Source organism: Panthera onca, chromosome A2 (genome assembly GCF_046562875.1).
Source record: "Panthera onca isolate mPanOnc1 chromosome A2, mPanOnc1 haplotype 2, whole genome shotgun sequence".
Classification (NCBI taxonomy): domain Eukaryota; kingdom Metazoa; phylum Chordata; class Mammalia; order Carnivora; family Felidae; genus Panthera; species Panthera onca.
This window is the reverse complement of record NC_138340.1, coordinates 62,121,242-62,136,701: the sequence shown is the minus strand read 5'-3', so window position 1 is coordinate 62,136,701 and position 15,460 is coordinate 62,121,242. Positions and strand designations below refer to the sequence as shown.

Genomic DNA, 15,460 nt, shown 5'->3' with positions numbered 1-15,460 from the left:
ACCCCCGCTACGTGCACTGAAGTCCCGGGCACCACACGTGAAAGGCATCAGAAGACTCTGAAAGGCATAGGGAAGGAGGCACAGATGTGGGGACCAAGCAGCAGCTCAGAGGTGAGGCCTCAGTCTCTCCATTTGCCACGTACCCCAGACTGAGAGCTGGAGCCGGGGTGGCCCAGAAATGCCCCCAGCAGGCATCACAGCATGCTCCCCAAAACCCAGCTCTCTCCGGCCAAAGGACCAGGATGGGGGCGGCCACACGAGAAGAAAACCATAGACAGCAATCACCCTACTCCAGGCAGACCGCCAAAACTTGCACACACCTCCACTCTCCGCCAGGTGTGAGGGGGGCACCAACCACACAAGGGTACCAGGAACCTGGCCCTTCTGGCTGGGAGCACGCACACCCTGCTGCTTGGAGTCGGGGCAGACCGAGAGCTCACAAGTCCCAACAGAGGCCCGTCGTGCAGCCCCTCCTGAAGTATCAAGGTGGCAGCCCCTCCCTGGCAAGCCACGTCGCGGAAACCCAGCCAAAACACAAGGGCCAAACAAAGACCCAGACTCTCACACATAATACCCCAGCATCCAGGTTCTGATCAAGAACCAGAACATTCTCAACAAATGAATGAAAACAACCCACAGACAACAGCACCAAGATTAACAGAATAGTTAGAATAACTAACAACATTTGAAAACAGCTATTGTAAGAATAATTTAACAAATAACCACAAACACACTTGAAAAAATGAAAAAACAAAAACAAAAACAAAAAACCTCCAGCAAAGAAATAGAAGATGCAAAAGAGAATCAAATGGAAATTTTAGGGGCATCTGGGTGGCTCAGCTGGTTAAGCATCTGACCTCGGCTCAGGTCATGATCTCACAGTTTGTGGGTTCAAGCCCCGCATCAGGCTCTGTGATGACAGCTCAGAGCCTGTAGCCAGCTTCGGATTCTGTGTCTCCCTCTCTCCCTCTGCCCCTCCCATGCTCACGCTCTGTCTGTCTCTGTCTCAAAAATAAATAAATGTTAAAAAAAAAATTTTTAATGAGCAGAGAATCTGATTATACATTTCTCCAAAAAGACACATAGATGGCCAACAGGTGCATAAAAAGATGCCCATCATTAATCATCAGGGAAATACAAATTAAAACCATAGTGAGATATCACCTTATACTGAGGAAACACATCCCAATTCATTATAGAAAGTTAATATTATCTGACACCAAAACCGGACTAAGACTAAAAAAAAAATACAGACTAATGTCCCTAAAGAACATGGAAGTAAAAACCCTTAACACAATATTAGCATGTCAGCAATACATACCAACAACTGACCCAAATTTCATCAGGAGACACACCATAACCAGTCCAATATTGAAATATCAATCAATGTTATACACCATATCAACATACATAGAATAAAAGTCACATATCTACACTTGTGGCGAGCATAGCATAACCATACACGTCAGATCATTATGTTCTATACCAGAAATTAATGTAACATTGTACATACACTGTTGCACACTGTAGTTACGCTGCAATTATGATCTATGCTCAAATTTAAAAAACGTTTTAATCCCATCACAATTTATTCAGAAAAAGAATTTGACGAAATTCAACATCAATTCCTGATGAAACAAACACTCAGAAAAATAGGAAGAGAGGGTAACTTCCTCATCTTGATAAAGAACCACCAGAAAAAGCCTATAGCAAATATCACACTTAATGGTGAAACCCTAAATGCTTTTACCAGGAGCAAGCCAAGGATGTCTGCTTTTCCCACTTTTATTCAACACATAGCACTAGAAAGTACAGTGCATGAAACAAGGTAAAAAGGAAATAAAAGGCATACATATTGGAAAGAAGAAATAATACTACAAATATTTGCAGATAACCTGATGGTCCATATGAGAAATATGAAGGACTCTGCAAACCATACCAAAGTAAAACATCAAAAGAACAAAAATAATAACAAACAAAACAATACCCTCTCCCCAGAAAAACTTGGTAGAACAAGCAAAGAATGATGACAAGCAAAGTAGATAGTTGCAGGATACAATATCAACGTACAAAAAGCAGTTGTATTTCTACATACTAAGAATGACCACGTGGACATTGATATAAAAAATACAATCTCAGGGAGCCTGGGTGGCTCAGTCAGTTAAGCATTAGACTCGCGATTTCAGCTCAGGTCAGGATCTCACAGTTCATAGGATCAAGCCCCATATCAGGCTCCATGCTGACAGTACAGAGCTTGCTTGGGCTTCTCTCTCTTCCTCTCTCTCTCCCCCTCCCCTGCTTGTATGCACATGCTCTCTCTCAAAATAAATAAACATTAAAAAGAATTACAATCTTACTTGCAATCACTCAAAAAATGGAATTGATAGGGGTAAACATATCAGAACATGTACAGGACTTGCATGCTGAGAACCACAAAACACTGGTTAAAGAACTTAAAGAAGATCCAAATAAATGGGGAGACATACCATGTTCGTGGACTGGGAGACTCAGTACAGTAAAGATGTCAATTCTCCACTTAACACAGATCCTATCAAAATCCCTGCAAAGATTTTAGTAGCTATAGGGCAGATTATTCTAAAACTTATATAGAAAAGCTAAGAAACAATAACAACTAAAATCCTTCTGAAAAAGAACAGCAAAGTGGAAGGAATCACTCTACTTGATTTCAAGATTTATTATACAGCCACATTAACCAAGACCATGTGGAAGGATAAACACATAGAGCAATGGGACACAACACAGGCCCAAGAAATAGACTCACACAAATACACACAACGGATTTTTGACAACCGCAGAAAAGCAGTTCAGTGGAGGAGGTGTACAGAACTACCATACAATCCAGCATTATTTACAACAGCCAAGACGTGGAAACAACTTCAGTGTCCATCGATGGACGAATGCGTAAAGAAAATATGGTACCCGCATACGATGGAGCATTATTCCACCATAAATAGAAGGAAATCCTGCCATTTGTGACAACATGGATGGACCTAAGGGGTATTATGCTAAGTGAAGTAAGTCAGAGAAAGAGAAACACTGTATAGTCTCACTTACATGTGGAATCTTTAAAAACTGAGCTCAGAGATGCAAAGAACAGACTAGGTGGTTGCCAGAGTGGGGGAGTGGGCAAAATGGGCACAGGGAGCAGGGTGGTCAAAAAGTACAAACTTCCAGTTATAAAATAAGTAAGTTCTGGGGATGTGATACACAGAACGATGACTGTAGTTAACCATATTGTACACTTGGAAGCTGATGAGAGTAGGTCTTAAATTCCCATCACAAGAAAAAAGAAACCTGTAACTATGGTAGGTGAAGGATGCTAACTAAACTTACTGCGGTCATCATCTCATGACCTATACGTATATCATGTATGTTGTATGCTTTAAACTTATACGACGTTATGTTGATTATATCTCAATAAAACTGGGGAAAACGGCAATGGAAGACATATAGCATTTTCAACCGATGGACAATAGACACCCACAGGCAAAAAAAAAAAAATGAACCTTGATCTAAAACTCACACATTATGCAAATATTAACTCAAAATAGATCATACAGTTCTATGTAAAAACATATATAAACTTTCAAACTTTTAGAAAAACTTAAGAGAAATCCTTGGGATATAGGGCCAGACAGAGTTCTAGGACTGGACACCAAAAGCACAATGCATAAAAGAGTCAGTTCACAAACCCAACTTCATCAGAATCAGAAGCATTTGCTCCACAAAAGACTTGTTAAGAGGGACTAAAAGACAAGCTACACACTGGGAGGAAATGTTTGCAAACCACGTACCTGCCAAAGAATATTATATATTCTATAATATATGAAGAACTCTCATGGCTTAAGAATAAAAGTTGGATGATAATGATGATTATGATGATAGATGACAGATGGATGACAGATGTGATAGATAAATATGACAGATTGATATGATAAATAATAGATGATAGATAAATATAAATTGATATGACAGATGACAGATGTGATAGATAGCTTGATATGATAGATGATAGAAAGATAGATACATAGATAGATAGATAAATAGACTGATTCCCTTAGACAGATAGATTATAGATAGATAGATAGATTACATAGATAGATGATAGCTCCAGTTAGATAGTAATACGTAGATAGATGATAGATAGATCGATAGATCAATAGATCCAATAAGAAAATGGGCAGAGACATCAACAGACATTTCTCCAAAGAGGACACGGAGGTGGCAAATAACCACCTGAAGAGATGTTCAACATCACAGCCACGAGGGAAATGCAAATTACAGTCACCATGATACATCAGTACACACCTATCAGAAGTGTTACAACAGAAAACAGTGACACCAGCACCTGCCGGCAAGAGCGCAGAGAAACGGGATCCCTCATGCTTTGCTTGGAGTAAAAAGCGATCCGAGCGCTCTGGAAAGCGGCTTCACAATTTCTCAGAGAACATGCCACACGGCCCAGCAACGGTACTCCTGGACGTTCACACCACAGCAACAAAGATTTACGTTCACACAAGGAACTGTAGGAATTCCAACAACTCTTCCCATGACAGCCCCAAACTGGAAACCATCAATTTGTCCTCCAGCAGCTGAGAGGTCCATCCACACCATGGAACACCACTGACAATACAGGGGGTGAGCTGCTGATACAGCAACAACCCGGACCTCCAGTCCCGAAAGTCTACACGTGTATGATTCCACATACAGTCACTCCTGCGATGACACATTTACAGAAACGGACAACAGACTGGTGTTTGCCAGCATGAGACTGGATGTGGGGAGGAGAGGTGGGGGTCCACATGGCGCCAGAACGTTCTGTGTCTGGGCTGCACCGGCTCGTCCTCCTGCCGTGGGGAAACGTGGTGGCTACCCAGGATGCCTGTGTGGTTTCTCACAACTACACGTGAATCTATGATCAGCTCAAACTAAAAAGCTCAGTCAAGAGAAAACACAGAAGCCGGGCACAAAGAGAACCCTGGTCCGTGGCCGGTGGGAACGGAAGATGGCAACGCCCCGCCGGGAAGCCTGGCCGGTCCTCCAAGCTCAACACTCAGCTCGTGAGCCCACGATTGCACCCCGGCCATCCAGCCCAGAGAAATGACTTCCGTCTCCCAACACTCCCGTGGGAGCGTTCTCAGCAGCACAGTCTGTAATGGGGACAACCAGGACGCCCACCAACCGCAGACAGACCGCAGGACGCAGACCCTCCCCACGGCAGGAGCCCACTCAGCCACGAGGAACCGAGCGGCTCCAACACGCGCTGCAATGCGGACGCGCCTCGACGACCCAACACTCGGGGAGGGCAGCCAGGTGCCACAGGCCACACACCGTACGACCCCATCTGCCAGAAGCATCCGGAACAGGCAGACCAGGGAGACGGGACACAGACCAGGGGGTGTCTAGGTCTGGGAGGGGGGCGGGGACTCACAGCCAAGGGGCACGAGTTTCTTTCTGGGTGATGAAAGTATTCTAAAATTAGATGGTCGCGATGGTTACTCTAAATACGGGAAAGCCGTTTTGTTGTTTCGAACTGGAAACTGAATTGATGGTACGTAGGCTATAGATCAGTAAGGCTTTTTTTTTTTTTTTTTTTTTAATTAAAAGTGAATTAGGGGTGCCTGGGTGGCTCAGTCGGTTAAGCATCCGACTTCAGCTCAGGTCACGATCTTGCGGTCTGCGAGTTGGAGCTCCGCGTCGGGCTCTGGGCTGATGGCTCAGAGCCTGGAGCCTGCTTCCGATTCTGTGTCTCCCTCTCTCTCTGCCCCTCCCCTGTTCATGCTGTGTGTCTCTCTCTATCTCAAAAATAAATAAACGTTAAAAAAAAAATTTAAAAAAAAAAAGTGAATTAATGACTATAGTTCTTCTGAAGGGCGCAGGGAACTAGCCGGACATCTTTAAGAGGTCATCCCAGATCACTTAAATGGGGCTGTTTCCTGTTGACACATTTCCTCACACGGTGGGAAATCAAAAACGCCCATTTTCCTTGGTATGATGACAAACCAAATACGCGCTCTATAAACAGCCATACGTTACTTTGGGATCACGACTTAACACAATTTGGGGAACAGCAGGGCCCTTGGAGCAGAGGCCTCTGTGCTCAGGGCCCAGGGCAAGGAGGCTGATCTCGGGGCGGGGTCTCAAGAGACAGGCTTCCCGGCTGGGCTGTGGGGGGTGGCAGGGGGGAAGCCACCTGGGAGCTACAGGGTGACCTTCAGAGGCCTATCACCCCGTCCCCACACTCTCCAGCTGTGACAGCCTCAGACCTCAGAGCTTCACCACCCAGTCGGGCAGCCCTCCCACCCCATCCCGACCCCCACCCCCAAGCCGATGGACACAGAGCTGCAGCTCACGTCCTGCCTGCCCTACCTCGTAAACACCTGTGACCCCTCTCTCTGCTGCCCGAATGCCCATCTACTGCTCCCGCTTCTCCAACTCTACCGGAAAACTCCTACACATCCTTCAAAGCCCCAGACAAATATTTCATGATGTGTTTCCCCTTCTCCATGCTGCCCGCCCCGTGGACCCCCCACTCCTCCACACGGCCCACCCCACAGGACTGGCTGGAGCTGTGTCCCATGCACAGTGCACCAGGCTCCCGCTGTCCCGGTGTCTCCAGAGCCTGGTGTGGGCCAGACATTCAGATGTGCGGGGCCATGGATGACCATCCCACACAGGAAATCCATAACTGCCTCAGCTCTAGAACTTACTCATGAACCCATAAGTTCAATTCACAACGTGGGATGCCCTAGGTCAGCTGACCTGTTGGTGGGGAAATGCTCATATGCCAGCTGGGTTGTAGCGACCCCATGTCCCCGTGACAAGGAAGAGATCACAGACAGATGCGTCCAGCGTGTGCTTCCAGCCAAGCCGATACGCTAGGGGCTGCGTGGGGAGTAAAGGGGTCGTGCATGACAGGCAGCCAGAGACTGACCGACGTCCCCTGTCAGGCCCAGGACACACAGAGTAGAGGAACCTCCCACCTCCGCTGCTCAGCAGCCCAGGGCCTGTCCACACATGTGCAGGGCCTGGCTGGATGCGGCTGAGCACCGGGGCCTCCAGCTGGGCCTCTCTCTGAGGCTGCACCAGCAGAAATCAAGCATGTGCTGCAGAGGGAGGGGGGCCAGGCCCATGCTGACCCCCAGGGACCCCCGAGTGGCCTCAGAGGACACTGGGGGAGGGGACACTTCTGTGGGGCAGGAAGCTCGGCCCCTCCCCAGTGATTCCCACAGACGCAGCAACTAAAACCCAGGCACCTTCTCCCTTGGGACCGTGGTCAGCATGGAGTGGCCCGCTCTGCGTGGTCCCCCATGCCCAGGGCAGGCAGCTGCAGACAGCACCATCCGGGGTTCGGAGGCAGAGCCCCCCCAAGCTCACTCAGGTGTCCCCAAATTCACCAGGTTGGTCTGCTGGTCAGAGGAGCGTGTTTCCCCGCTGGCTGTGGGCCGGGTCTGCTCTCGGCACCGCGGCCGCTGGTTCCTGGACGCGGCCCCTCCATCTCAAGGCCCCCCAGGGCTCCCCCTGCCCAGAGCCCCTCGGAGGTCCCCTCACCCCAGCCAGAGGAAACACCCATCTTCCAAAGGACTTGGGTGAGGAGGTCAGACCCACCCGGAGAACCCCCTTTTATTATAAATGTATCCTAATCAGGCCAGTAACCAGGGCCACCTGAGCTGGCAGATGAGCAGCCCGGGATGGTCAGCGACCCACTCACGAGGCCCAGAACCTGGTCCTGGTGCCCACTGGGCCTCCCACCTCACAGGACACAGAGCAGAAAGGGGAGAAGCCCAGGAGGGCTGCCCAGCCTGCTTCTCCCCACTGTCAAATCATGCACCTGACTTCCACACGGACACAGCAGATGCCACGGTCTGAAGGGTGTCCCCTCAACACCCGCGTGTCAAAGTCCTAACCCCCACGTGACTGTATTTGGGGAAGAGGCTTTGAGGAGGCTTAATGAGGTCTAAGGGTGGGGTCCTAATCTCACAGGACAACTGTCCCGATAAGAAGAGACAGCCGCATTGCTCTCTGTGCACGTGCACCGAGAAAAGGCCACATGAGGGGCTTTGAGAACTCAGCGGGATGCGCCTGCCTCCCTGCAGGTGGAAAGAGGCATCCAGCCGAAAGGAGGGAGGCCCCCTGTTCCCATGGGACCACCCACAATGAGGTACCCACACACAAAGCAGGAAGGAAAGCTGAGCAGGTCTGCTTTCCAGAGCTGGCTGACGGCAGGGGGAATGGGGGTGTCCTTTGCTGCCCCTGCAGCATTGCCCAAGTCAGAAGGTCTGGTGCCGCCGGCCTGAGCCAAGGGTGTTGGAGGACCTGGGGTGGAGTGCTGTAGCCCGAGCTCTGCTAGGGGGTCCCAGGGAGGAGTGCCGTGGCCCGGGCTCTGCTGGGGGGCCCGACTGGATTCTGCTGGGGGGCCCAGGGAGGAGCACCGTGGCCTAGGCTCTGCTGCGGGGCAGCGGGGGTGGGGGTGCGGTCAGGGAGGAGCACCATGGCCTGGGCTCTGCTATGGGGGGTCCAGGGAGGAGCGCTGTGTGGGGTCAGGGAGGAGCGCTGTGGCCCAGGCTCTGCTTCCCCGGTATCTGGGCAGTCATGGGGACAACACACAGGGCAGTGTTGGTCCCTGGCCGGCCTCAACCCCACGCACTGCACACTGATGTGCCAAGGGGTCCAGATGAAACCCACTCCCCACTGGGCTCCAGGAGACAAAAGGCATCCAGGCAGCCACACCCGTGAACACGGTGCTGGGAACCAGGGCCGCCCCCGCGTGTGTGTATGCCCTGTGTGTTGAGACTCAGGAGGACTGTCCTGTGCTGACCCGGGACAATCAGGGCTGGAATGGTGCCTTCTCCGCACGCCCGGTCGGCTCTCACATGGGGCTTGCAGCCTGACGTCTTACTTCTGATGCCACATCAACACATTTTAGTGGCCATGGGCTTCCCAAATCCTTGTTTTCCTTCTCGAATCAGTTTCCATAGCAGAGACCCTTCTGGGAACTTGTGCGTTTCGTCCAGGTTTTCAGATATCCTGGCGTCTACTCACCCTGAGTATGTCCCTCGCATCTATTTTTAACCTGGCTTCATCTGCAGCCACTTAACTGTCCCCGAGGCCCTTCTTCGTGTTCCTCGGCTTTCCTAGTTCAAAGACCCAACTTTGGACGTTTTTTTCTGAAGGCAGAAGACCCTTGTTAAAAGACCCAATGCATCCTTTCAGTCTTTGAACTTGGGGATCTGTGCACCCAAACCTTCTGCTGAGCCGTGGCTCGGGACACGTGGGGCTGGAAACAGGGAATGTGGCTGGTTTCGGTGGGGGGGGCGGGGGAGGTCCTGGGTCCTGGATGTCGGCCTCCACTGCCCTCAGTGAGCTCAGTGGATCACCGCCTCCTGGGACTCGGCCACGACCCTGCGCAGGAGCTGATCTGGTGGGAAGGGGGGGGGGGGGTCTCCGCACCCCCAAGTCCTTCCCAAAGCAGTCCTCCTCGGAGACACGGACAACACACATAGCTGTTTCCAAGTACGGCAGAGAGCCTTCTAGAAGTTGAGTAAGCATCCATGCAGCAGACGGCTGCCGCCCACCCTCTCCCACACCGTGTCTCCAGGGGCTGCCCCAGGAAGGGCTACAGAGCTGTTCCAACAGTCCCAGCTTCAAGACGCTGGGGCAGGAGCAGAACGCCAGGTTAACAACTCAGGGTTTCCAGCCACAGTGGTTGTACTTTCCTCTAGATTTACCTCCACACACAGAAGCTGTCAGTTCTAAGCCACAAGGGGAGGGGAAGGATGAGCACCCCCTTCCAGGGGGGTGGTTCCAGGCACCGGACACCCCGCCACCTGCACTGAAGAGGAACTGATCTACATGGTGTCGGATCTGCAAACAGCAGACAGGGCCCGCCAGCCCCTGACTCCGGAGCAAAGCAGTGCAGCCAACAGGTCCTGCCCAGAACAACACAGCCCGGCTGCTGGACAGACACGGGTTCTAAGGCAGGGTGTTTGCATTTCAGAGCAGGGCCCTCACTCTCCCCTCCCCTCCCCTCCCTTCCCCTCCTGCAAGCCCGCAGGCCAGGTGTTCACACAAGCCAGGCCCATCCTACAGGCACAGCCCCAGGAGGTGAAAGGCCTGCTCTGGGCCCTGCCCTCTCCTGTCAAGAAGCCTCCAGCCCGGGGACTCCTGGGTACACACTTGTGCCCCGCCCCCACCCCCAGTTCTCCCCTCTGCCTTCACCCCAAACGTGCGTCTAACCACGCCTCCTGCCTGCAGGCACTGTCAGAGTCCCGCACTTGGTCACACACCTTCCACGGCTCCCTCCCTCTTCTCCCGTGTCCTCCCAGCTGAGGCCACAACAAATAAGCGAGTCCCCTCGACCACCACGCGCACTGGATTTCTCTGCCTCTGCTCGTCCCCATTCGCCCCACCCAGGACCCCATTCCTGCCCCCGCCAGCAACCTTGCCTCCCACAGAAGCCAGCAGGCAGGCTGCACCAGTGGCTGTTCCAGAGCCGGACGCCCCGGCGGCCCCGCCCAGAACTCTGGGATCCCCTTTCCAGAATCAGGGTGTGTCCCCAGCACCCCCTCCCACAACCAGGATGCATCTGCCAATATCCCGTCCTCCCACATCACCCAGGGCACCGTCTTACTGGCTCAGGGTCTGGAGAACACCCTAGAAGCTGCTATTAAGTTGGACTAATTAAGTTGCAACATGAAAACACAGACAAACCACGCCCAGGCCACATGGTGGGGGCATCCCTCACCTGTAACCGTGGGACTTTGGGCCACCTCTCAGCTGTCCTGGGCCTGCCAGGTGGGGATCCCTAGGCAGTGGTGATGCCCCAAGTGCCTGAAGATATGTGAGAGCCGCTGAGAGGCACTCCCCCTCTGCTGTCCCACAGACAGGGCTTCGTGAGCTAAAACCAGCCGGGCCAGCCGGAAGAAGGCCATGACCCTGAGTACAGGTCACAAGGCCACCTAGGGAGCCACTGCCGGGTGACAGACCCGATCCACGGGCTCCATCAGGAAAGGCATGGCCAGTCACAGTCCGGCTTGCCCACTCTTGGGACAGCCAGGGATGCATGGAAACAACCTGTCCTCTCTCACCCTCCTGTTCCGAAAGCACCAGACGAAACCACCAAGGGAAATGACCGATGCGTCTGAAAATAGGAACGACTGAATTTTTACACAAAGAAGTGTGAGGCAAGGGGAACACGCCTGGGGACATGGGGCCCCTCCCGAAGGAACGTCAGCCTCTCCACAGTGAGCGGCTGGTCCACACACACAGGGACACACACCACAGAGAAATTCAAACGGCACACGCAGGAAAGTGGCATCCACATCAGTGAGCAGCCAGGAGGGGCCACGTCCTAACAGACAGTGGGGTGTGAAGGACCAGACTCAACACCGGGGACGCGCACCAGAATCTGGGGCCGAGGCCTCCCACCCAGGGACCTCCGGCCTGGGAATCTGCATTTCTGGCAGGTCGCCAGGGCCTGCCCAGAGAGCCACTGCTAAGTGCCGTTGGGTGTAACCTACAAAGATAAAATAGAGCACAACAGTATTTGCACAACAGCTCCAGACCCAGGGAGAAAAACGTGGTCGTATCTGCCCTCCCAACAATGTAACTGAGGGAACCAAGTCTCTGTGAACAAAGACGCTCATGGGGAATGACATTTTTAAAACAGTATTAGGGGCGCCTGGGGGCTCAGTCCGTTGAGCATCTGACTTGAGCTCAGGTCACGATCTCGCGATCCATGAGTTCAAGCCCCGCGTCGGGCTCTGCGCTGACAGCTTGGAGCCTGGAGCCTGCTTCGGATGCTGTGTCTCCCTCTCTCTCTGCCCCTCCCCTGCTCACGCTCTATCTCTGTCTGTCTCTCTCTCTCTCAAAAATAAACAAACATTAAAAATTTTAAAACAACAACAGCAACAAACAGTGTCTCACTGTGCTGGGAACGGACAGTCACACACGTGCACATGCACACGTAGCGCAGAAGCAGCGGCTGCCTGAAGGCAGTGGCAGAACCCTCCACGGGAAGATGCAGAAAATAAAATCATACAGACACCAGAACGACAATGACGTGGGGAAAGAACACTCACAAAGACCAGACCCGGAGAGTACAGAGCACTCGCTGGGCTGGCGGGACTGGGTGACATTCACCATCCTGCAGATTCCCTGCCAAATGAACGTCAGCCCTGAGCCTCCATTGGGCTCCCTCCTCCATGGGATGAGAACACGCGCCCTTGCTGGCACGGCCACTTCGGACCCTCGTGAGTGCCCACACAGCCGCCGCGTGGCATCAGGAGTGCGTGTGACCGCTGACTCCCGGGGCCGGGGCCGTGGGCGTCGGGGGAGCATGAGCCTGGGAGTCTTCTGCACACGCAGCCCACACCGAGGCCACCGCTACCACAACGCACATGGCCCCCCTGACCTCCGGGGGTGCACCGGCATGAGGAGACCCTCAGGTGGTCTCCGGGAAAGGCAGCAAATGGACGGGAAGAAATGAAAATAGACAAACACAGAGCAAGCAGAGGGAGATATAAGAGAACAGAGAGAAAACAGGAGGAAAAGCAAAGGTTAGAAACACACAGAACGACCCAAAACGGCACTTTTTCCAGGACATCAGGAGCCTGGAAGGGGCCACTCCGGGACCCCATGGGGGCGACAACACTGTGCTCAAGCGTCTTGGAAGTGGTCAAGAGACCGTCTGTGGGTGGGGGCAACGCCCGCCTGGAGAAATGCTCAGGGCACAGCCCCCGAGGACGCACAATCATACACACATGTGCGTGCGTGCATGCGTGCATGTGTACACACACACTTAGACACTCACAGCCCTGCACGCACATGCACACTTCCACACACACATATGCACACACCCATGTGCATACACAAACACACGCACACACACATGCATGTGCATACACACATGCACACTTATACTCACATCTGCATGTGTACACGCATACACACATGTACAGTTATACACATACACAATTATACTCACATCCACATATACATGTGTACGCACACGTGCAGACACAAATATACACAAATATACACGTGTGCACACACTCATACACATCCATGTGTTTGCACACGTACACACACGTACACACTTATACACTTGTGTGCACATTTATGTGCACACATATACACACATGCACACACCCACACGGATGCATGCACATGTACACATGTCCCCACAATACACACATGCACATGCGTGTACAGAAACCTAGGCATGCACACACAGTCCACACGAATACAAACCCACACACGTGTGTACACACACAGACACATATACACACATACGCTTGCCCCATGCTCCACACATCCACATCCACGTGCACACGGACAAATGCATGTGTCCACGCAGGTGACACACACACATGTGCACATACGCACAGCTACTTATCTCCAACAGACAAGTCCATCCACAGACGCACACACACGTCTAGACATACGTACATCGTCTACTTCTAAACCACACCCTACCTTCACTGTAAACACTAGGTAGCGTTACGTATCTATAAGTAAACACACGTGTGCAGGTTTTAAATGCGCAGCCAGGACTCCACGCCTTCCATCTGCAAGACAGTGGGCTCTCGTGTACCAGGCAAGTCACCGGCCACTCCCATGACAATGAGGCTGAGCCCCCGACACTCTGGCGAGACGATCCAGGGTCTCCCTGGTGAGGGCCTCGCCTGAGGCTCCCAGACCACCCTGTGGGCCCCAGGACAGCAGCAGATCAGGAGACACCGCCGAGAGGGACCAGCCCAGAGACACGCGGCTGACAGTGGCTCCGGGTGGTGGGGACCATTCCAGCTCACCCCTTAGACTGGAGTGGGTGGCCTCACTGCCCCCCAGGCTGTGGCAGGAGCCGGGCAGGGTGCCCCCCAGGCTCACGGCCGAACCGCTAGCGCGGGGCCACAGGCACGGCGCTCTCAGGGCCCTGGAGGCTCTGCCTCTCCGTGGGTCATGCTGGCCAGCAGGTCGGGGCCCAGCATCCCTGCACCCACCGGCCAGGCCCTGCCTCATCTCCCTCCGCCCTGCTCCGGGAAGCTGACTGCAGCTGAATGCCACCCCAAAACCCGCCCCCAGCAAACACAACACCCCCATCTGCACTTTTAGCATCTCAGCCCCCTCCAGGGCAACACACCCACACTCGGCTCCACAGCCCTCCCTGACTCCCCAGCCCTGTGGCGTCACCTGGGCACACCTTGTCTCGCTGATGGAAACCGAGGTTGGGGACCACATAGGGTGGCAGACCTGCACCTCCACGTCTAGGAGCCCCCACTGCAGCTGCCCTGTCTCCTCTGACTCGCCGAGGGCCACCTGGGCCTGAAGTCCCTAACCACTCCCACCCTACGGTCCCATGCTCCCTGCCCCACACCCCAGGCCCGCACTCCCCGCTCTGTGCCCCCTCACCCTGCCCCGTTCATGTGCCCAGCTCTGTCCCCCCTGCCCAGTCCTCTCACCCCAATCTCCCCACTCCGTGCCTCCTCCCACACCCCATGCTCTCCACTCTGTGCTCCCTCACCCTGCCCTACGATCCCCACTCCATGCCCCACTCCTGGCCCCGTGCTCCCATCTCCATGCCTCCTCCCTGCCCTGGCTCCCTGCCCCAGGTCTCTCACCCTCTGGGTCCCCCACCCCATGTCCCCCACCCCGTGTCCTGCTCCGGGTCCCCCGCCCATGCCCCCCGCCCCATGTCCCGCTCCAGGTCCCCTCTCCGTGTCCCCCGCCCCCTGCCCGCTATGTCCCTGCAGACAAAAGCCCCACCGCACTGACCTGCTTCTCGTTCTCATCCTCCAGCCTCAGCCGATCTTCGATGCAGTTCCGGGCTTGCAGGAAGGCTTTCCGCTGGGAGCGCTCGGCCAGGATGCGCACAAACACCCCATACATGTTCACGCTGAGGAAGAGCAGGGCGTTGGCACCAAGCTGGAGGAGAGAACAGTACAGAGCACTAGGCGCGTGGGGCGCTAGCTCGACGGAGGCTCAAAGCCCCCGACAGCAGCCCGCAAGACGACCTCACCCTCTAGGGTGCTGCAGGGTCGGCCTGACCCACGGCGCAAAGTGGGTGTCACATGACTACGAGCCATCAAGGCGGGCACATCCCTCCTCCTGGGCTTGTCACGGGGCAGAACGGTATGCCAGGCGCGTCCCCCAAATTCACGTGGAAGCCCTGCCCCCCAGGACCTCAGAGCGGGCCTGCGTTTGGACGTGAGATGTTCCAGGAGGTAATTACGTGAAAACGAGGTCACCAGGGAGGGCCGGAAGCCCGTGTGACTGGTGTCCTCATAAGAAGAGGAGACCAGGACACGGACACACAGGGAGGGACGACCCCATGAGGCCCGGGGAGGAGACGGCGTCCAAGCCACTGGGCGGAGCTGTGCTGGGCGTGACAGTCACCCCAGGTCACCATCCGAGGAAATATGAGCGCGAGGAGAGAGCAGCC

At 53.8% G+C, this 15,460-nt stretch overlaps 1 protein-coding gene across 1 annotated transcript in view; it reads right to left on the bottom strand.

Annotated features, from left to right (window-relative positions):
- Positions 1-15,460, bottom strand: part of ADCY1 (adenylate cyclase 1) — a 113,177-nt gene that overhangs the window by 83,113 nt on the left and 14,604 nt on the right. Inside the window, exon 2 of the mRNA XM_060632062.3 lies at positions 14,794-14,943. Within this exon, the coding sequence (XP_060488045.1) occupies positions 14,794-14,943 (150 nt within the window). The remainder of the gene's footprint in view (positions 1-14,793; positions 14,944-15,460) is intronic.